This window comes from Haemaphysalis longicornis, unplaced genomic scaffold (assembly GCF_048455015.1).
Source record: "Haemaphysalis longicornis isolate Haplotype H1 unplaced genomic scaffold, Haemaphysalis longicornis Haplotype H1 scaffold_1, whole genome shotgun sequence".
Lineage (NCBI taxonomy): Eukaryota > Metazoa > Arthropoda > Arachnida > Ixodida > Ixodidae > Haemaphysalis > Haemaphysalis longicornis.
Genome location: NW_027526203.1, coordinates 88355684 through 88379758, shown reverse-complemented (window position 1 = coordinate 88379758; position 24075 = coordinate 88355684). Strand labels below are relative to the sequence as shown.

At 47.4% G+C, this 24075-nt stretch overlaps 1 protein-coding gene across 1 annotated transcript in view; it reads left to right on the top strand.

Moving 5' to 3' along the window:
- Positions 1-24075, top strand: part of LOC144140606 (hemicentin-1-like) — a 351863-nt gene that overhangs the window by 283599 nt on the left and 44189 nt on the right. The window contains exon 6 of the mRNA XM_077672311.1: positions 17470-17739. Within this exon, the coding sequence (XP_077528437.1) occupies positions 17470-17739 (270 nt within the window). The remainder of the gene's footprint in view (positions 1-17469; positions 17740-24075) is intronic.

Below are 24075 nucleotides of genomic sequence, written 5' to 3'. Positions count from 1 at the left end.
CAATGTTTTGGAACGGATGATTTTTTCGAGCGAAGGGAACGATTAGTCACATCGCAACATGATCCTACGTGGTAACTGCTAGAGCATTCGTTACTTGGGATAACTGAGCCACCTTTTTCGCACAGTTTTTTGAAGGCGGGACACACATTATCAGATATGGCATAAATACACTAGAGGCTGGGATCCCGCATGGAGAGTGCATTTTTCTTCATTACCTTTTATTCCTATCATTTATGAATGCTTAACTGCTTTCCCGTCATTTGTGTATGTAATTGACAGTTGGCTTTGCCTACTGTGTCTATATTTATATATGTATGTATGTATGTAGGGAAAGAGGGGTCTTTGAAGATGGTCACCAGATAGAAAGAATACGTTGGAAAAGGTAGTGGCCTCAGACCTGTGCCAATGTTTCGACAAGGGGACTTGTCTTCTTCAGGGCATCAGGGTTCAATTCACTTCGAGTTTATTTTTTCAGAAACTGGTGTGGTTTCCCGGGTATAAGCTGCCTTAGCAGCTTGACAAAGCCCTGAAAACCAAATACAAGGCAATAGCAGCAAGCACAGGAAAGTGTAATAAAATTCTGATTACTTAATCACGTAGACTAACACAAGAAGCATATCTTACAAACTGTAGGAAAGTACCACGGACAATGAAGCATAAGCTGTGTAACTTAACAAGATGTGCAAAGATAACAGTGCATCTACATTCTTCGTACAGGTACAGTATAAGGAGTAAAGAATACTAGTAACGCTTTATACCAATCACGAAGAAAAAAATGAAATCTGAACCTTAAAGATTATGAGCAAACACACAAGACATACCGAAATTACGATGTACCAATTACAAGTACAGGATAGCAAAAATATCAATCGCACTAAAAAACAACACTGTACTTAAAATATCAGTCCACCTGAGTGAAAAAGCTCCGTAATACTTTTTTGTTAGGTATCTTTGTATGTCGATATTTATTTAGTAATAATGGGAGATTATGAGATAACGACTGCCACTTATAATCTGTTCGAAAATGAGGTATATACCATAAAGCCGGATTACGTGTGTTTATAATGGTGCTGTGATATGTTCATCTCTGGCACCCTGGTTTATAACTAGACATTGAGTTGGAGAGAGAGGGGGGAGGTTGTTAGGAGCGGGCCTGGAAGGAGGACAGCAGAGTGGTCAACGGTCGGTTGAAAGGAGCGAAATAGTGAGAGAGAAACGGAGGTGCGGTTATTGCGACAGGACCCCGCAAAAAGAAAGAGGGAAGACTGCGAGAGGGTGCAGGAAACAGGGGGAAACACCCGGCACCACCGCAGCCCAGCTGCGGTGGTGCCGGGCGACCTCAAAGGAGGCTTCCGGGAAGATTGGGGGCGAAAGGGGCGTCTTGGAGGTGCAATTGCAAGGTTACTGAACTGTGTGTAAGAGAGAAAGCTCATAAAACTTAAAAGCACGTATAGCCGAAGAATTCCGGGTGGGGGGGGGGGGCAGTGTTCGTAGAAGAATAGACGGGGTACAAGCCACGTGGAGCTTTGCAGTACATAAAAGGACTTCTTTTCTGCTTTCTTTCTTTTTTACTTTTTCCTTTTTGCGTGTGTGTGTAAAGCAGCTAGTAAGACGAAGTGCCGAAGGTCGAGGAAGGCGAGTGGTGTGGTAGGTCGAAATCTGATTGCAGCGAGACAGGAGAAAAAAAGAAAACAAGAAAAAAGGACAGAAATTGTATACAAGTAACAGTTTTGGGGATGGGCAGGCAGGGTTGTTGTGAATGAAGATGCCCACTTTTTAAAAGAGCATTATTTTAGGGGCGAAGCTCCTCTTGCTCGGGCCCTGTCCCGGCCGTACACGGCACACTGATGATGATTTTGGCCGGATCGCCCTATGGGTTGGCCAACTAAAGATTGGCCGAAAAGGTCAAAACGTTCAACGCGTTGGTTGCTACCCAACAAGGAGGAGAGGAAGAAGAAAAGGTTGTCGTTCGTAGCCTTCGAGCTGAAGACACGTACCAGGGGTACGCGACACAAGACGCTCTGCAGAAGGCGGGGGCCAAGGTGGCTAAAATGTCACACACCGAATTCGCCAACTTACCCGTGGAGATTCTCATCGTTACCAGCAAGCCCTACATAGTCACTACAAACATCGACGTCGTCGACGGGCTTATCAAGGGAGCGGTGGAAAGTTTGACGTGTCGAGTCTTTATATGATGTGTGGGCGAATGTTTCACGGTTTTACCAATAAGCATTTTAGCTTCGCCCCGTGAAGAATTGCACGTGAAGCTTGAAGTAACCTTGTGAATGTATTGGCTGGCAGCGCTCTTGACAATGCAATCCGTCTGCAGATGTTTGCAGGTCATGCATCTAGGGCGGAGGCAGGGGCTGACGACTGGTTCCTGGGAAGCGCCAATTTTGGCATGCAGTGAAATGTATTTGAGGTTGTTATTTCTTCTGTAGGTAACTCTTGGGGCTTCGGGGAACCTGACCAGCTCCTTTTTCCTGACACACATTGCTTCATTGAACCTCCTGTTCTCGCTAAGCCTGAAGACGAGCAATAAACCACCTGACGTCCCCCGCTGACACGTCAGAATCTGCTGCGGTTGAATTTTCCCCACCCGCTAATAATCAAAATGTCGAATTTAGCTTCCACAGTGCGAGTAACAGCAACGTGACACCTGTTCGGGAACAGAATGTTTGTTCCGCTTCCCCCGTCACGTGTAACAGCAACGTCATGGATATTTCCGAAACATTATTGACAACCGAAAAAAATACCTTAGAACGAGGCATCACTTTCTGCCCTACCAACAACCCCTTGAAATAATGCGAGTTACACAAGGATCTCACCGAATTTTCTCGCAGAATGAGACTGAAGTAAATCTTTTCCGATAAGCAAGACAATAGTGACATCAGTGACCACGCTCTCCGTTTGCCAAACATTTGGGCTCCAGATGCCGAGGAATCTCGAGAACTCAATTTGTATACAAAATCAGTAACAAAAGAAATATTAATAACAACGAAGAAATCAAATAAACGTCACTCTAAATAACCTAGCAGCCAGAACAGACATAATCATGAAACCTGCAGATAAAGGAGGTAGCGTTGTCATCTTACCTATGGAGAAATTTAAAGATGAGGCCTAGCGGCAGCTTAACAACCATTGCCACTACCTGCTACTACCGACCATGACCCCAGCAACGAATACAGTCAAACGAACCTTCTCACTCCCACAGATCTGCTGGGCAGAGATTTAATCACCGCAACCGAACTAAACTTCGTGAGACCGACGAACAAGCCAGCAGGACGTTTCTACCTGCTGCCCAAAATTCATAAAGTCCGCACAGAAGCATTGTTCTCAGCAGACATTACGGCCAGACCTATAGTTTCTAACAACAACACCCCTACGGAGGCATTGCCTGTGTTTCTGAATCACCATTTGGCAGACATTCCGACTTCTCTTCCTTCATTTGTTCAGGCACTCCACACTTCCTCCGCATAATAGAAGCAATATACCCAATGACGCCCTTCTGGTCACGGTCGGCGTCTCCGCTCTTTACACGAACATTCCCATCACCGAAGGAATAGAAGCTGCATCAAAAGCCTTAGCAGAAAACCGGCACCAACATGCGTTGGAAGTCTACATTACTTTACTAAAATTAGTCCTAACTCTCACTATTTCGAGTTCGACTCATCTTACTACTTGCAAGTTTTTGGAACCAGTATTACCACTCCTTTCGCACTCACCTTCGCAAACATTTTATGGGACAACTCGAAGCATCCCTCTTAGCGTCTTTCCCCGTCGAAGCGAAGGTTTACCTCAGATACATAGATGACATCTTCATAGTTTGGGAGCACAGCCGCTAGCCCTAGAAAGTTTCATTTCGCATCTTAATTCTAAGCATCCGACTGTTAAGTTCTCATGCCAGTACTCGGAAAAACAAGGAAACTTCCTAGACACCACTCTTGTTCTTGACAATGGTAAACAGAAAAACACGCTTTATAGGAAACCAACGGACAGGCAACAGTACCTAGACTACACTAGTCATCACCCACGACACAGCAAACAAGGTATCTTTGTAGGACAGGCTACCAGACAAAGAGTATGCAGTGATAACACAGACTATATAAAACACCTTAATGAACTAAAGTCCACTGTAAGGTAGACTTATGAGATCAGCGGCCAGGCGCCCGGGCTGCGAGTGAGAACCCGCCACTTTGTCTGAGGGCTCAGCACTGTGGACTCTACGCCTTAGCCGTCGCCAATTCGTCACGGCACGCACGGGAGATGGATTGTCTGGCCCACCGAATACAACGGAGATAATCCCTATTGAGAACGCAGACGGCGCCGCCGGGTTGCGAGAACCGTCGATGTGACGCGCGGAGGTGCTGGAATTACCGGCGTCGAAGCGCGCGCCGCGCGAGACACCATTGTCAACGCGCCCCGGGTGGCACAGTGCACTGTCGCCGCCTTTCGCTCTCACCCCGCGGGGTCGCGCGCACCTGCTCGTCCGCGAGCGTGCCGTTGACCCAAGGATGGCGGCGCCTCATTGAATATTCCGTAGCGCGCTGAGTGACAGCTGTCTACGTGAATTTGGGCACTCCCTTACGCGTGTACGAACGCTACAGGGGCGTTCCCGAGAGAGGGTGATGTCGAGGTGTTATAAGGCCGAACTTGGCCGTTGGAAATCGTTCTCGCCTGAGCGCCGAGCTGGGAAGTTCCCGGCGGGACAAGGAGTTCCGACCGTTAAAGCTAGGTTGGGGTTTGTAAGCCCCCTAGGTTAGAGGTTAAGATCGCGACGGAGGTTTAGTGTACAGCGCCGTACCGGGCAACTAGACGGATCTTGCGGCGAGACAGAGTCTCGGCCGTCGTTTCTCGAGCGGTTTGTGTACGCTCCGAGAATAGGAGAGTTAGACGAATTTGAGTAGCTCGAGTGATTTGTGCGCACTCGTTGCTAGCGTCTAGCTGAAGTTTGAAGTTTTTCCTTTTATTACTCATGTACCCAGTTTTCCTGCTGTAAATAGCTCTTTGCTTCGTTAATTAAACCTTAACGCCTCGAGTTCGTCAATTCGACCGCTATCTCCAACAACTTCAACACCATCACCCTGCCAGCCTCCGGCCAAATCAACCGGAGCGCGGGCGTTTGGGTTCCTGATCGACACCGGACTTCGGGGAAACGAACCACAACCATCTTTACTGTCCACCCTGGCAAGCAGGAATCACCCGGTCAGCTCGCTGGATATGGCTGACGAAAGAGCATCGAAGTTAAAAATGGACGAAGTGCTCACGCAACAACGTCTAAACAAAACCGCTCGATCACCAGCCTTAATGACCGAATTCTCAAACGTGCTCCCTAACATAAACAACATCCTGCGGAAATACTACGCCATTCTAGCCAGTAATGGCCGATTTTAAAAGGCGTTCCTGGAAGCTCCAAGAGTTACCTACCGAAGAAATAAGAACCTAAACGACATTTTAGTACATGCCAAATTTGGCGCTTCAAAGGAACCAGTCATCAGCCTTTGCCGCCGTCCTAGATGCAAGACCTGCAAACATCTGCAGACGGATTGCATTGTCCGCAAAGGTCCGCGTGGATTGTACCTGCGCATATTCCTTCTATTCTTCTACGAACACTGGCCTCCGCAGCCCGCATTCTTCGGACTATACGGGCTACTGTGATTTACGAGTTTTCTCTCTTACGCACAGTTCAGTAACCTTGTAACTTCACCCCCAAGGCACCCCTTTCAGCCCCAAACTTCCAGGAAGCCTCCTTTGAGGTCACCCGGCACCACCGCAGCCCAGCTTAAACCATTCCCCCCTGTTTCCTGCACCCTCTCGCAGTCTTCCCTCTTTCTCACTTGCGGGTCCTGTCGCAATAACCGCACCTCCGTTTCTCTCTCACTATTTCGCTCCTTTCAACCGACCATTGACCACTGTGCTGACCTTCTTCTAGGCCCGCTCTTCACAACCTCGCCCCTCTGTCTCCAACTCAATCTCCATCTATAAAACTGTGCCAGAAATGAACCCTGATGCCTTGAAAAAGACAAGTCACCTTGTCGAAACGTTGGCAGAGGTCTGAGGCCGCTACCTTCTCCAAAGTATTATTTCTATGTATGTATGTATGTATGTATGTATGTATGTATGTATGTATGTATGTATGTATGTATGTATGTATGTATGTATGTATGTATGTATGTATGTATGTATGTATGTATGTATGTATGTATGTATGTATGTGTGTACGTTTTCCCACTTTCTGCCTTTCAAAATTGTTCATCTATTCAAATGACCTACCACATTCCCCACTTTGCTTTCCGAGACATTATTTACTGCCAACCCTTATTTTTGTCTTGATTCAACGAGCCCCTCATTTCCCATTCTGATTCGCTACATGCATTGCGAGGGCTTCTGTTCTGGCAGTCTTTCTGCCAGAAGGTCAAGAGGGTCCAACGCTGGTCGACCCCTATCGACATATCGTAGACACTCGAGTCACACCCCGGGGGTTAAAAAAATGGTCCCCTTCACCCTTTCCGAGTGGCGGTGGCTACCACCACCAAGCACAGGAAACAAAATACCTCAACATAAATACCCCAGAAAGCAAGAGGGAAACAGCCCCGCCGATAGCGCAGTTGTCATCGCACAATACGGGTATTCTGCAGGTTGTGGGTTCGGATCCCACAAGGCGGGCATTTCTTCTCCACTTTCGTTCTGCCTTTCAAAATTCATCTATTTCAATGACCTACCACATTCTCCCCTTTGCTTTCCGAGTATTGACTGCCAACCCTTATTACTGTCTTAATTCAACGAGCCCCTCATTTCCTATTCTAATTCAATGTATGTATGTATGTATGTATGTATGTATGTATGTATGTATGTATGTATGTATGTATGTATGTATGTATGTATGTATGTATGTATGTATGTATGTATGTATGCATGCATGCATGCATGTATGTATGTATGTATGTATGTATGTATGCATGTATGTATGTTTGTATGTATGTATTTATGTATATAAGTATGTATGATGCATGTATGAATGTATGTAATGAGGGGCTCGTTGAAAATAAGACAGAAATAAGAATTGGCAGTCAAGAAGACCTCGGAAAGCAAAGGGGAGGATGTAGTACCTCAAGATAAAGACTTTGGAAATTAAGAAAGTGGAGAAAAAATGCCCGCCAGGTGGAATCCGAACCCACGACCTCCAGAATACCGGTCTGGTGCGATGACCACTACGCGACCGGCGGGGCTACTTAGCCTCCACTTTCTGGGGTATTTATGTTCAGGTGTTTTTTTTTGTTTCCTCCGCTTGAGGGTGGTAGCCAGCGCCACTCGGACTACTCGGGGTGAAGGGGACATTCTTTGTACTCCCGGGCCGTGACTCCAGCGTCTACGACATGTCAAAAGTGGTCGACCAGCGTTGAACCTTCGTAAGCTCCCTATGGCACCAAGACTTCCAGAACAGAGGCCATCGCTATGCATGTAGCGAATCAAAATAAGAAATGAGGCATTTTGAAGGTAATAGCGCACAGAAACGGGGACAAAGAAAGGAACACACGGACAAGCGCCTTCTATCAACTGAATGGTTTATTAGAAAAAACACAGACTTTTATACCCTACAACACTGCGCAGATCCGTACAAGAACCCATCAACGACACACATAGCAAAAAACGTGTACACTCATCAATTCACACCAACGATGATAGTAGCGAGAGTTCCTTATCTAACAATGCTACTGAGAGATGGCTTACACAATCTTCTTTTTGGTGGGAAATATGGAATGCCTCAACAATTTCTCTTGACGATTTAAGGTGATGCTTGAACAAAATGACATGTTGTCGAAGCATGGTGTACATCCACACGCGTTGCAATGTAAGGCCAAATGTGTGCACGGGCGTCCTTTTAAACTAGATAAGTGTTCTCTTAGTCATATTTATACACCTTCCAGTCTGACCGACATACACGTGACCGAAGGTCATTGGTATCCGATAGACGACATCTTTTATACAATCAACAAATTGCTTTCCATGTCTTACAGTACACTCATTCTTGCCTTCATTCTTTCCTTCTTTTTCATACTTTTGTTTGACAATGCAACACACACTTCCTATTTTGTTCTGTGCATAGAACACCACCTTCACATCGTAATTTTCTGCCACCTTCTTAGTTCTATGGGAGAGTCCATGCACGTAAGGTATTACAGAAACCTTGGACCGTTCCTCTCTGGGCCTGCTTTCTTCCGTCGTGCGTTGTTTTTCCTGTTTTAACTTTCGGAGCAACCGGCCACACGGTGCAAGCAAAACCTTTTGCGGATAACCAGCGTGCCGCAACCGGCGTATTTGTTGTCTGAAAGCGTCATTCATTGCGTGACAGCACGACTTAAGCAAGGCAGATCTTAAGCATGACTCAGAAATCCCATTCTTGACCAACCGTTAATGGTCTGAGGCGTAGCTAAGCAGAGGCTTTCCGGCACGTGGAGAATACGCCCAGCATACATGATCCGATTGAAAGGTCAATTTTGTATCAAGGTACTGCAGCCTATTATTAGCGGGTACTTCTGACGTGAACATCAACCCCTTGCCTCATAACCTAAACGCGTCTAGCAACCACCTCGTGAACACTTCTTTGTTGACGTTTGAGCCCACAAGTAAGTAATCGTCCACGTAACTGAACACCTTCGTAACAACGTCCTCTAAATCTTTCGCCAGCTCTCGGTCCACACTACTCAGAAAAATTGTGCTTAGGACAGGGGCCACCTTCGAACCAATGCACACACCTGTAGTTTGTATAAACGTCTCGTCACCAAACCCGACATGTGTGTTGTTCAAGTAGCAATGTAGAAGCTCTACAAACGATTCCACGGTCTTTCCGCAAGTGTTGCGGAAAGCTACTTCATTATTATTTTTTGTTATGCATTCTTTGACGCAGACCATTAAAGCATCATGTGGCAGTGAATAATACAAACCCTGAACGTCAATGCTAAAGCCCCAGCGTTTATCTTCACAGCCAGACTCCAGAAACTTAAGTAGAGCCTCAGATTTAGCCAATAAAAATGGATCATGCGTGCTCAAGGAATTCAACATCTTCTGTAAAAACCCAGAAACAACCACTTGCCATGTACCCCGCTCGGAAAGAATTGGCCTAAACGGAACACCTTGCTTATGGGTCTTAGCGGAGAAAAACACGTCCAGCTTCAAACCTTTTGTGTTCTTAACCCCTGATGCAAGTTTTTCTTGGTTACATCGTTTCAACAACTCTACGGCCCGTTTTTTCACACTCTGTACACGGATTTCAATTTTGCGGAAGCATGTTTCGACTGCCATGGAAGCCTTTTCTAAATACATAGCATCAGGTAGAACCACCAACATTCCTTCTTTGTCGGCCTGAACAACACGTAGGTTGTTGCCAACCAAATATTTCGCAGCTTTACCGATGTTCAGCCCAGTCCTAGCGCGTATTGAAGTTTTTACCACGACATCGACACATTCCACCACACAACTGTCCCTTTATGTTTCAGGTACATACCGTGCAACGTCTCTTGTAAGTGCCAGCCTGTCGACTATGTCGAGTTGTGGCTCAACGCAGTACTTGGGTTACGAGGCAAGGGGTTGATGTTCACGTCAGAAGTACCCGCTAATAATATGCTGCAGTACATTGATACAAAATTGACCTTTCAATCGGATCATGTATGCTGGGCGTATTCTCCACGTGCCGGAAAGCCTCTGCTTAGCAACGCCGCAGACCATTCGCGGTTGGTCAAGAATGGGATTTCTGAGTCATGCTTAAGATCTGCCTTGCTTAAGTCGTGCTGTCACGCAATGAATGACGCTTTCGGACAACAAATACGCCGGTTGCGGCACGCTGGTTATCCGCAAAAAGGTTTTGCTTGCACCGTGTGGCCGGTTGCTCCGAAAGTTAAAACAGGAAAAACAACGCACGACGGAAGAAAGCAGGCCCAGAGAGGAACGGTCCAAGGTTTCTGTAATACCTTACGTGCATGGACTCTCCCATAGAACTAAGAAGGTGGCAGAAAATTACGATGTGAAGGTGGTGTTCTCTGCACAGAACAAAATAGGAAGTGTGTGTTGCATGGTCAAACAAAAGTATGAAAAAGAAGGAAAGAATGAAGGCAAGAATGAGTGTACTGTAAGACATGGAAAGCAATTTGTTGATTGTATAAAAGATGTCGTGTATCGGATACCAATGACCTTCGGTCACGTGTATGTCGGTCAGACTGGAAGGTGTATAAATATAAGACTAAGAGAACACTTATCTAGTGTAAAAGGACGCCCGTGCCCACATTTGGCCTTACATTGCAACGCGTGTGGATGTACACCATGCTTCGACAACACTGTCATTTTGTTCAAGCATCACCTTAAATCGTCAAGAGAAATTGTTGAGGCATTCCATATTTCCCACCAAAAAGAAGATTGTGTAAGCCATCCCTCAGTAGCATTGTTAGATAAGGAACTCTCGCTACTATCATCGTTGGTGTGAATTGATGAGTGTACACGTTTTTTGCTATGTGTGCCGTTGATGGGTTCTTGTACTGATCTGCGCAGTGTTGTAGGGTATAAAAGTCTGTTTTTTTCTAATAAACCACTCAGTTTATAGAAGGCGCTTGTCCGTGTGTTCCTTTCTTTGTCCCCGTTTCTGTGCGCTATTACATTCAAAATGAATCAGTTCCAACTAGGCCTGCTCTCAGTGATGCTTAGAAAATGAGGGGCTCGTTGAAAATAAGGCAGAAATAAGAATTGGCAGTCAAGAAGACCTCGGAAAGCAAAGGGGAGGATGTGGTAGTCAAGATAAAGAATTTTGAAGATAAGAAAGTGGAGGAGAAATGCCCGCCAGTTGGGATCCGAACCCACGACCTCCAGAATACCGGTCTGGTGTGATGACCACTACGCTACCAGCGGGGCTACTTTAGCCTCCACTTTCTGGGGTATTTATGTTAGGTATGTTTGTTTCCTGTGCTTGGGGGTGGTAGCCAGCGCCATTCGGACTAATCGGGGTGAAGGGGACCTTCTTTTTAACCCCCGGGTCGTGACTCGAGTGTCTACGACATGTCCAGAGTGGTCGACCAGCTTTGAACCCTCTTAAGCTCCCTTTGGCAACAAGACTGCCAGAACAGAGGCCCTCGCTATGCATGTAGCGAATCAGAATAGGAAATGAGGGGCTCGTTGAAAATAACACAGAAATAAGGGTTGGCAGTCGAGAAAACCTCGGAAAGCAAAGGGGAGGATGTAGTAGCTCAAGATAAAGAATTTGGAAAATAAGAGAGTGGAGAAAAAAATGCCCGCCAGGTGGGATCCGAACCCACGACCTCCAAAATACCGGTCTGGTGCGATGACCACTACGCTACCGGCGGGGCTACTTTAGCCTCCACTCTCTGGGGTATTTATGTTGAGGTGTTTTTTTTTTGTGTTTCCTGCGCTTGGGGGTGGTAGCGAGCACCACTCCCCCCACTGGCTACCACCCCCACTAGCGCCACTGCCTACCACCCCCAAGCGCAGGAAACAAAAAAAAAAACACACCTGATCATAAATACCCCTGAGAGTGGAGGCTAAACTAGCCCCACCGGTAGCCTAGTCGTCATCGCACCAGACCGGTATTCTGGAGGTCATGGGTTCGGACCCCACCTGTATGGCATTTTTTCTCCACTTTCTTAATTTTCAAATTCTTTATCTTGAGGTACTACATCCTCCCCTTTGCTTTCCGAGGTCTTCTTGACTGCCAATTGTTATTTCTCTCTTATTTTCAACGAGCCCCTCATTTCCTATTTTGATTCGCTACATGCATAGCGAGGGCCTCTGTTCTGGCAGTCTTGGTGCCATAGGGAGCTTAAGAGGGTTGTCGACCACTTTCGACAATGTCGTATCGAGTCACGGCCCGGGGGTAAAAAGAAGGTCCCCTTTACCCCGAGTAGTCCGAGTGGCGCTGGCTACCACCCCCAAGCGCAGGAAACAAAAAAAAAACACCTGAGCATAAATACCCCAGAAAGTGGAGGCTAAACTAGCGCCGCCGGTAGCGTAGTGGTCATCGCACGAGACCGGTATTCTGGATGTCGTGGGTTCGGATCGTACCTGGCGGGCATTTGTTCTACACTTTCTTATTTTCCAAATTCTTTATCTTGAGCTACTACATCCTCCCCTTTGCTTTCCGAGGTCTTCTTTTCTGCCAATTCTTATTTATGTATGTATGTATGTATGTATGTATGTATGTATGTATGTATGTATGTATGTATGTATGTATGTATGTATGTATGTATGTACCCATGTATGTATGTATATATGTGTGTATGTACATGTGTACGTACGTATGCATGTATGTCCGCACATTCATGGAGAAATGAAACGCGAACACGAAAATATGAACAAAACCCACAACTACTGCGATTTCTTTCTATGCAAGACAGGACGCAAGTGGTACGCCTTTTAGACGCAACGACCCAACCTATAACTGTAAATCAAAGCGTTCCGCAAGGGTAAATTTTAGGTCCACTTCTCTTTTTAGCATATATTAATATTCTTTACGCCGATGACACAACAATATTAACAGGTGATCCTAATCTGGACGCCCTAACAGCTAGGCTAAACAAAAACCTCGAAAATATTGCAGTATGATGTAATAAAAACGCACTCCTAGATAAACCCCACAAAAACAAAATATTTAATATTTTATACCTCTAATAAGCATGCAGTTTCTGTTCCAAGCCTTTGCTTTGAACGCACCGCCATGCCTTTGTCACGCACGGTATCATTTCTCGGAGTTCTACTCGACACTCATCTGAAATTTAATCTCCACGTGAAATCACTTAAAAAAATTGGTTTTGGCATACGCGTACTAATTAGACCTCGAAGCTATTTTCACAAACATATCCTGATATCTCTATACTATGCATTTGTTCACAGTCATCTTAATTACTGCTTATCGTCATGGGGAAACACATATTCTACTCATTTGTCATGTCTCCATCATTTAAAAACCAAGCAGTTCGCCTAATTACATAGAGCCCATACAGCGCATCGGCGCTTCCCATCTACACCAGTCTGAAGATTCTACCGCTAAAACTTGCTTGTCAACTAAAACTGGGTGCTATCATCTTTCGGGCTCACACACACGGCATAATTATTAGTAGCGTCTTAAATTCCAACCTAACAAACACCAACCGCACAAGATTTGCCCAAGGCCTTAGCCTACTGCTGCCTAAGGTCTACACTAACTACGGCAAACAAACAGCCATTTTCGCAGCCATTCAACTATGGAATTCATTAGCAATAACAATGAAATTGTCTTATTCTATGCGTTCATTCCACAGTAATTTAAGATCGTTTTTGCTTATCAATCTTTCCGAATAATAAAGCCTCCTATAGTAGTTAAACCTGTTTTTCCAGAGCTAATATTGTATAGTTTCTTATTCTATTTCTTGCATATGTTATTGGTGTGTTACACTGATCCGTACCTAACTACGAAATTTTAGTACTTGTACAAAATATTGCTTCTTCATTGTACAGTAATTTAAGACCATGCTTGCTAAATTTTTTATATTTTTTCTGCTTCCCCCTGTTTATAGTACGCAAACCTTTTTTTTCCGACATAATATCGCATAATTTCTTGTTATAGTGTTTGCATATTCAATTATCGTGCTAAACTGACCCGTACCTCGACTGCCTACATATTTTTTAACAATATTTTCGCATTTATTAACAGGAGGTCCACCCGACAGTTTTTCTTGGGGACCTCCTTCTGTACTAATAACTACGTGCGATGCGTATGTACCGAAAAATGTTTAATAAAATCCTTGAAATCCTTGAAAAACTACGCCTCCCTTAGTTACAAAATTACAGCTGTCCACTCAATGTAAAAACTGTCGGAAGCGCAAATCAGTGTTTCGGCATTTTGGGCTGTAGCGCCGTTATCCGATCACTGCTCGCGTTATCCGCTCACGTTATCGCGCCCAATGCAATTCATATTTCCTGCCTACGCAGTGCTCGCACGCCCCCTGCCTGAAACTGTGCCAGCGGGAGTTATTTTTTTGTGCTTGCTTTTCCTCCCGCCCGTGCCGGCGTCGCACTCCCCTTTTTATTGCTTACTATCGTAAAAACCAACCCAACTAGCATTCATAACTAAATGAAGGCGGGCGCTGCCGGTTAATTAAGTATATATTGCCTCACGTGTAGCTGAAGCTTTCCTGGGGCTAAACAACGGAGAGCTGTATGACAAGCGCCAGCGGTGCTTATGAACGCTTATGACTACATAAACCACCTGACTTTCAATGCCTCTGGGTTACGCCGTGACGCCAGCCGCTACGAAGGAACGCCGTGTGGCTCTACTTGGGTGTAGCGAGAGAGCTACGACGACAAGTCTAGCCCCTAAAGTGCTCTGCACTTAAAAATACAGTTGGAAAGGTGGCTCCCCAATTATACCGATATGGCACCATTGTGGGACGTCTGCCAACAGAACTTCTCGATTTTGCGTGCTCCGGTTTATATTTTCGCACTTGCATTTCTTTTTCCAGGATTGAAGGTGTGTATGTAAGTATGTATGTGTGTAGAAAAAGAGATCATGTCCCAGTGCAGTTTTTCTCTGCCGTAACATTCTTTGTTCACATCATTCAGACAGGTGGTTTCCAGCCGTGACATTCGTTCTTTTGTGCTTCTAAAATGGCGCTCTGGTACGCACGGACAGCCCATTGTGACTTTCATTTCTAGAACAAGTTATGTTGAAGTCTAGATGATTCGATGTTTTTTTCAAACCCGGGTCTGCTCTGAAGTTACACTTCACAATTTGCACAGGTACAAAATACAGCCGACTCTCGATAATTCGAAGTCGCTTAATTGGAATTTCCGGTTAATTGAAGTGATGTTCCCGTCCCGGCCGTTTTAAATGCTGTTTAATAGAAGACATCGCTGGGAAATTCAAAACTACAAACCAAAATAGCGGTCAGATGGCTGTTTTTCAGCATATAAAGCATCGCGGTGGCCATACTCTCTCCATAAAATCCAAAATTCTCAAGCGCCAAAACACCGCCGTGCTTCTCACTGTCGCCGCTATCGCAACCGTCGTTACTAGAATAAGCTCAGTTTCGGAGCTCCGCATCCACGCCAGCGGAGGAGGGTTGGCCAAACGGCGGTCGCAAGAATTAGCGGCGCTGCAGTGAAGTCTTGCGCTACTCTAGGCGCGTCGTCTGCTTCGGCGGCGGGTCGCTGCTGCAGCCGACCGCGGCGGGCCGCCGCGCAGACGTACTGCGGCAGCTTTCTAGTAGTGTTATTGCTAAACTTGCTAATACACGTTGGCAATGTTCTCCGGCAAAACCTAAATGTTATTGTCGAATGCATCGCAGTTCAACAGATCAGGCTCCAACTAAGCAAGTAATATTTGTTCAAACAATACTGTCAACACCTCCACTATAGGCGCTCACTATTTGCATATAACGGCTGCATAAACGTATAGAACATTAACCCTTGCACTAAACCTGTAGAACACGAAACCCCTTTTCCACGACGTGGTGCAATTTCAAGAAGCATTTCAGTGGTGCCACGAGACCACCGTTTGTTTTCGCAGCAACGACTTCTGGCAGCTCAGGTGACATCAGTGTAGTGCCGTATTCATTCCTGGATGTGCCTCCATATACTTTCCGTGCCCCAAATACTGCTATATATGGCACTACTGCACTGTGAGAACAAGTGAAAGGCTTTTGTAAAAGTCGACCCGCTGGGTTTTGTAGTAATCAAATTAAGTACCGGCAACAGCAATGATCTTCTTAACGAGGCGAAAGCTGTTGGCTACACAACTAGGCTTACGTCAGCTGAGGGATAGAGATCAGTCACAATATCGCGAGAGGAGTTTCCAGTATCTGATTATGCAAATTCTGTTCTAATAAAAATACGCTTTTAGGAAGCTGTAAATTGACACGCAACAGGGCTGTTGTTTTAGCCGCCCTTTCGTTTTTACGCAACCAAAAAGTGTTTCGATGTGGTACTGAGACATCTTGAGCGTGAGCGAATTCAGCAGCGCCCCGTCGCCACAAACCCATCAAAAGGTGCTGACACCGTGCATACATATAAGGAAACCTGCAAATACAGTGTTCTTGAGGCCCTCAAACGCTGATTTTTTTTGTGCATCCTTGCGTCATGTTATGTACCATTCAGCCTTTTCAAAAAAAGTCTTCATTGAAGCCTGTTTCGCCTTTCGGAGAGGTGTCTTGTATGACCAGCTGAACGGATTTCTTGAGTTCAAGATATCAAAATGCCGGTCAAAGGTTATTCTGAATTCAGGCGCACCATGAGCACCTTTAAATTGCGGATCCAACTTTCTTGTGAAGTCACAAAATTTGAGTGCGTTTGTCACAAATGAACTGAGTGTCAGACCTGTGAAGCGAACTTTCATCTTTGGTGATCTAATGTTCGTATGCACCACAGAGTGCACAAAGGCGAGATGAGGCGGGACCAGCCCGGTGGATATAAAAGTTTAGCATAGGAACTATACATCGGGAGCTGGTTAAGAAGACCTCCCACCGACGAGATTCAGAAAAACTGTCGTATTGCCGCGTGGACATAAAAGCAGTGCTTTCACAAACTCGTTGGGTGCTTTTTGGTCGAGGTAAGACGGCGCAGTAGTTATAAAAACTATGCTGAAAAGGGTACTTGGCTTGGAAACTACCGTACATGAAGTCAAACGCAATGTAGACAGTTAAAATATAGGCCGACCGTCGATTCTTAGCTAGCCAATGAGCTGCGCGTGCAGGTCAGTGCATACAGGTGGCCCAACGCATTTCCGCTTAAACAGTGCACCAATGTGATGCGGTAACGTCGACTAGAAGGACGAAGGCGTTTAAGCTAGTCGACTGGAACGATGATCGATGTTTAACTTTAGCAATAACTCTACTAGAAAGCTGCCGCAGTACGTCTGCGCGGCAGCCCGCCGCCGAAGCAGACGACGTGCCGGAGTAGCGCAAGACTTGACTGCAGCGCCGCTAGCTCTCGCGACCGCCACGCGGACCGCCTCTCCGGCGGAGCTTTGAAACTGAGTTTATTCTAGTCACGTTGATCGCAACTGAGGCAGTGCAAAGTCGTGAAGCGGCGGACAACTGATACGCGCCCGCGTACACCTCTGTCTTTTTAGGTCCTTCTTTGCTGCGCACCGCTCCGTGTGGGCAGTCTGCGGGGTGGATGCTTCAGGCTTCGTTTTTCGTGATAACTCTCGACTATCACGGCAAACTGCCGTACGTTCAAATGTGCAATGAAAGCCAAGATTCTCTACAAAATCAAGGAAGACGTCTTGCAGACTAATGGCAATGTGAAATCTGTATATGGGGAAGTTCGATCATTTGGAGGTGTTTTGCGGTATACTTGCACTTCTTTTAACGGGAGTCGACTGATATAGCGAACAGGTGTGGCAGAAAATGATTTAAATGAGCAGCTTAAGCTGTTATAAATGAAGTAGTCTCAACAGCCTGGTAGCTAAATGGCATGTCCGCGGCTCCGCAGTTCCCCCACAGATACAAGGCCCAGCTCACGAGGTGGTGCGTGTCGTGGAGGGCCAGGAAGTGACGCTGAGCTGCCGCGTCGCGGGAACGCCGCAGCCCTCGTCGTCTTTTCTGCGGGACGGCGTATCGTGGCCTTCCGACGACCGGGGCGATGGTCGGCGCGAATTGTTCATTGCCGCCGCTGCTGCAGATCGGGACTCGGGCGTATACGTCTGCCGCGCCACCAGCGAAGCAGGCAGCGCCCAGAAGACCTTCCAGCTTGTGGTTCTCGGTGAGTGTCCAGATGACTCTCTTTAGAGTAGCACAGCTACCCTTAAAGGTCCCATGAAGAGAAAGCACCACTTTCTTCAACTTTAAAGAGTTATACTTTAGTACCTCTCTCAGCTTCATTCCGTCCCCAAAAGACGTTTTTTAACGGATGAAAACACAAGAAATACTTCAGGACTTTCAAATTTTGCGCCACAGTGACGTGTTATCGGTGCAAGTGACGTTGGCAACGCTGGCTCGCGGCCGTAGAGCAAGTAAAATGGGAACGACCCTGCAGCGTTGTGACGGGACGAATTGTAAGCGAACATGAAGTAAGGCAACGCCACGTCCAAGTCGCGATGGTCATTGGAGACGCACAAAGACGGCATATCTCTAAGTGTCCGGTTGAGCCTGTTCGTGAGGTCGTTAGTCTGCGGGTGGTAAACAGTTGTGACGTTGTGTTGTGTTGCGCACGCACGAAGAAGGTCCTCAACAACTCGGGACAAGAAATCGTGACCCAGATTAGCAAGAAGCTGGCGAGGTGCACCATGATGAAGAATGACATTGCGTAGGAGGAAGTGGTAACTTCGGATGCGCAGCTGTTGCGAAGATTATGGGTAATGGCGTAGCGCGTCGCCTAATCAGTGGCGACTGCTCTCTACTTTTTGCTCGTGGTAGACTCGGGGAAGGTACCAAAGAGATCTGCACCAACACGATAGAATGGCTCAGTGGGGATGTCTAGCAGTTGTAGGAGACCTGCCGGTGAGGCGGTGGGCTTCCTGCGGCGTTGGCATAGCTTACAATTAGCCACATGAAGTTGGACCAAACGGTAAAGGCCGGGCCAAAAAAGCAATGACGTACATGGTCGTAAGGGCGGGAAACACCGAGGTGAACAGCCTTATGTATAGCTCGTGAGGTTCTTTGAGGATGTATAAACGAAGGTTGTCAGGGACAGAAAGCAGGAGCTCGTGGCCATCCAGACGAAGATTCTGGAGGTAAAGGAGTTCATCCTGTATTTGAAACTGGTGTGACCGGCGATAATGGATTTCAAAGAGAGATCGCTGCGCTTCTCATCACCGATTTGGAGTAAGCCTGAAATGAACAGAAAGCAGGATTGGGGCAGAGGTTCGGGAGGGTAACCGGATAACGAGATAGGCAGTCAGAATCATGATGAATGCGACCAGGCTTTTCGACGATGGACAAAGAATACTCTTGAAGGCGTAGTGACCAGCGACCCAAGCGTCCGGTGGGATCTTTCAATGAGGGGAGCCAACATTACACATCATGATCTGTGACGACCGTCAAGGGCCGTCCGTACAGGTAGGAGCGAATATTTTCAATAGCCCACATGAGTGAAAGGCGTTCCCGCTCAGTAGTAGAGTAGCTGGGTTCGGCTGGGGAGAGGAGGCGACTGGCGTACGCGATAACGTGGTCGCGGCCACTATGGCGCTGAGCCAGTACGGCGGCGATCCCATGACCGCTGGCATCGGTTCGCACATCGGTAGGAGCGGCTGCGTTGTAGTTGGCCGAAATGTGGGAGGGCATATGGAGGGATATTAGCACGTGAAAGGCCTCAGTTTCGTCGATGCCCATGTAGAACCTGTCCTCTTTTTAGGGAGAAGACGGGCGGCATCAGCGAAGCTTTTGATGAAACGTCGAAAATGAGCACAAAGACCGAGAAAGCTACGCATGGCGTCTGTAGAACACGGAACCCGGAAATTCTTCACGGCATAGACTTTGTGTGGATCAGGCCGAACTCCTCGAGCACCGACGAGATGGCCGAGTATCGTAATGTGGCGGCGAGCAAATCTACATTTAGTTGAAGTTGTAGTTGTAGTTGTAGTTTAGTTGTAGGCCAGCCCGAAGGAAAAGGGAAAATTTGCCCTAACGGTGAGTTAGGTGGGCTTCCCATGATGGTGAAAACATAATCACGTAATCCAAGTAACCCAAGCAGGCCGACCATTTGAATCCGCAAAGCAGAGAATGCATCATTCTTCCGAAGGTCGCTGGCGCATTGCACTACGAAAACGGCATCACCTTGAATCGGTAAAGACCGTCGGGTGCTAAAACGCCGGTCTTTTTCTGGTTCATCTCGTCGACAGAGATCAGCGAGTGCGGAGGTCCATTGAAGAAAAGTACTTAACCGCATGAAGGCAGTCGAGGGCGTCGTCTGTTATATATAAAAATAAAAGTAGATAATAGAATATAACACACACACACGCACAGCCACACACACACACACACGCACACACAGACACACAAATATATATGTATATATATATATATATATATATATATATATATATATATATAGCGAATCAGAAAATGGGAACTGAGGGGCTCCGTGAAATAAGACAGAAAATAAGGTTTGGCAGTCAAGAAAACCTCGGAAAGGAAAGGGCAGGTTGTGGTGGGTCATAGAAACGGATGAATTTTTTTAGTCAGAACGAAAGTGGTGAAAAAACGCCCGCCGGGTGGGAGCCGAACCCACCATTCTTTCACCACTTTCTTTCTGACTCAAAAAAGTCTTCATCCGTTTCTATGACCCACCACAACCTCCCCTTTGCTTTCCGAGGTTTTCTTGACTGCCAAACTTTATATATATATATATATATATAAATATATATATATTCTTTATCATTATCTTTATCTGTTTCAATTACCTGCCACATCCTCCCCTTTGCTTTCCGAGGTTTTCTTGACTGCCAACACCTATTTCTGTCTTACTTTCAACGAGCCCCTCATTTCCTATTCTGATTCGCTATATATATATATATATATATATATATATATATATATATATATATATATATATATATTGTAGTGGGGTTTATTTAGACAGCCAAGGAACCGAGGGGATCAAGCGACGGAGGCCGAAGGAGCTCGAGCAGCCGAAGAAGCAGGGGCAGCCAGAACTGAACTCGATCACGCTGCGCATGCTGCGCGCTTGATGCGTGGGGATTGTCCGTGGGGATTGCCCTGCGTCAGCTTGAATTTCGGCCTGAGCTTTAATTCCTTGACCCGGACCTCTCTTCTTCGTTACAATCACCCCCGGGTGACAAGGAGCCATCCTGGTGACTTCATGGCGAGGGCGAGACGATGGGCTCGTGGTAGGGCTTCAAACGTTTGGCGTGGACAGTCTCGCGGCCATGGCGACGAAGGTTGTCAGATGGTGTGAGCGGCTCGACGACGTAGTTTACCGGTGATGCGCGCTCTATGATGCGATACGGGCCATGATATTTGGCGAGGAACTTCGAAGACAGGCCAGGCGTTGTGAGCGGTATCCATAGCCAAACAAGAGATCCAGGTGAAAAGAGGGCGGAGATGACCCACCAAGGTCATGTTGGTACTTTTGGCGACTTTGTTCACTGGACGTGAAGGCACGAGCTAACTGGCGACATTCTTCAGCGTGTTGTGCTATCTCAGAGACGGGCTTGCTTTCCGAGGCATCGGGGCTGTATGGGAGGATGGCGTCCATGGTGCATGAGGGCTCGCGTCCGTAAAGAAGTAAAATGGGAGAAAACCCGGTGGTGGTTTGCGTTGCGGTATTATACGCGAAAGTCACGAATGGAAGCACCACGTCCCAGTTAGAGTGGTCAGAAGCTATGTACATGGCAAGCATGTCACCAAGCGTGCGATTGAATCGTTCCGTCAAACCGTTTCTCTGCGGGTGGTAGGCAGTACACGTCCGGTGAACGATCTTGCATTCACTGAGGAGAGCTTCCAGGACTTCGGATAGAAATACTCGTCCTCTGTCGCTGAGAAGCTCCTTGGGGGAACCATGACGTAGGATGAAGTGATGAAGAAGGAACAGGGCGACGTCGCGTGCCGTAGCGCTTGGAAGCGCGGACGTTTCCGCGTAGCGCGTAAGATGGTCTACGGCGACGATACTCCACCTGTTCCCAGAAGGCGTGAATGGTAAAGGTCCGTAAAGGTCAATTCCAACCAGGTCAAAGGGGCGGGAAGGGCACGGTAGAGGTGGCAAGTCTGCTTCAGGCTTTGGATGGGGTTGCTTGCGTCGTTGGCAGGCCTCACAGCCACGGATGTACTTGCGCACAAAACTGTACATTCCTTTCCAGTAATACCGCTGACGAAGCCAAGCGTAAGTTTTCAAGACGCCAGCGTGGGCGGATTGGGATTCAGCGTGGAAAGCTGCACATATTTCGGCTCGTAGATGGCGTGGTATTACGAGCAGCCATTTCCTTCCGTCGGTCATATAGTTGCGACGGTATAGAAGACCCTCCCGCACAGCGAAATGAGCTGCTTGCGTAGTAGTGCTCGAGGTTGGGAGGTGGCCGTCGGGGCGGTAAGGTACTTTATAATAGAAGAAACCCAAGGGTCTTGTTGCTGGTGAAGGGTCAGGTCAGTAAGCGTGAGCGCAGAGACGATGAACTGCGGTGAATCGGGGCACGTCATCGAATCTGGCAGAGGCGAGCGAGAAAGGGCATCGGCGTCAGAGTGTTTGCGCCCTGATCTGTAAACGACGCGAATGTCGTATTCTTGAATACGTAGGGCCCAACGTGCAAGCCGTCCCGTGGGGTCTTTGAGAGACGACAACCAACATAGGGCGTGGTGGTCGGTAACAACGTCGATTGCGCGGCCGTATAGGTAAGGCCGGAATTTTCCCAAGGCCCAAACAATGGCCAAGCACTATTTTTCCGTTACGGAATAATTGGACTCCGCTTTCGTGAGGGTCCGGCTGGCATATGCAACGACGTATTCCGGGTACCCAGACTTCCGCTGTGCGAGAACAGCACCGAGGCCGACACCACTGACGTCCGTGTGCACTTCGGTTGGGGCGCTGGGGTCGTAGTGGCGCAAAATGGGTGGTGATGTCAGCAAGCGCCGTAAAGTAGAAAAAGCCTCGTCACAGTCTGGCGACCACGAAGTTATTCCATTGTCGCTGCCGAGTAGTCTTGTTAGGGGCGCTATGATGGAAGCGAAATTTCGGACACACCGGCGGAAATAACAGCAGAGGCCAATGAAGCTGCGGAGGGGCTTGAGTGACGTCGGCTTGGGAAACTCCGCGACTGCCTGCAGCTTGTTCGGGTCAGGTAGAACACCCTCCTTGGACACCACATGGCCTAAGATTGTCAATTTTCGGACCCCGAAACGACACTTTTTCAAGTTCAGCTGTAGTCCAGCGGCCGTCAGGCAGGTCAGAATTTGTTTGAGCCGGATGAGGTGTGTCTCAAAATCTGGAGAAAACACGACAACATCGTCTAAATAACAGAGACACGTGTTCCACTTGATACCTCTTAAGATGGTGTCCATCATCCGTTCAAACGTTGCGGGCGCGTTGCAAAGGCCAAATGGCATTACATTAAACTCATATAAGCCATCGGGAGTAACAAAGGCTGTTTTCGGCCGGTCAGATTCGGCCATCGGTACCTGCCAATAGCCGGATCGCAAATCTAATGAAGAGAAAAATTCCGCACCGTGCAAGCAGTCAAAGGCATTGTCAATGCGGGGCAAAGGGTAGACATCTTTGCGGGTCACCTTGTTAAGCCTCCGATAGTCAACGCAAAAACGTATGGAGCCGTCTTTTTTAGTGACGAGCACTACCGGCGTTGACCACGGGCTTTGCGACGGTCGGATGACACCTCGCCGAAGCATGTCTTCCACTTGCTCACCAATGACGCGGCGTTCAGATGGTGATACTCGATATGGACGCTGGCGGAAAGGGGGCTGTGCGCCGGTGTCGATGTGATGGGCGACAGTTGACGTACGGCCCAAGGCAGTTTGGTTCGAGTCAAAGGAATAATGGAAGGCGCTTAGCAGAGCGAGCAATTGTGTGCGCTGCGTTAAGGTCAAGCTGCTGTCCAATGAAGAGGCGAAAGCGTCGGCCGGTAACGGATGGGCTTGGGAGGACGGAGTGGTGAGAGCGTTGATGTCCAGGGCAGATGTACTTTCGTCAACGTCGAAGTAGAGAATGGAGGCTATGGGTTCAATATTGCCGAGGAATTCGCCGCACAGCAAACTCAAAGGGCATGGGGTCGAAAGGAAGGGAAGGGGTAGGTTTTTCCCGCGGAGGAATACTTCGGAAGGAGTAAACAGGACCGTGTCATCGGAGGTAGAGTAGCAAGACAGAGGTACAAGAATAGAGCTGTACGGCGGAATATGAGCGTCTTCTGAGATGATGATTTTGTCGCTGGAAGAGGACGAACCGGAAACATCCACAAAGTCTCATAATATTGAGCACATAACTCGACCTCGGCACGGGCACAATCGACGATCGCGTGATGGCGAGACAGAAAATCCCAGCCCAGGATAATGTCGTGGGAACACGAGGCCAGGACGACGAGCTCAATGGGGTAAATGGCGTCCTGAATAATTACACGCGCTGTACACGTCGCATAAG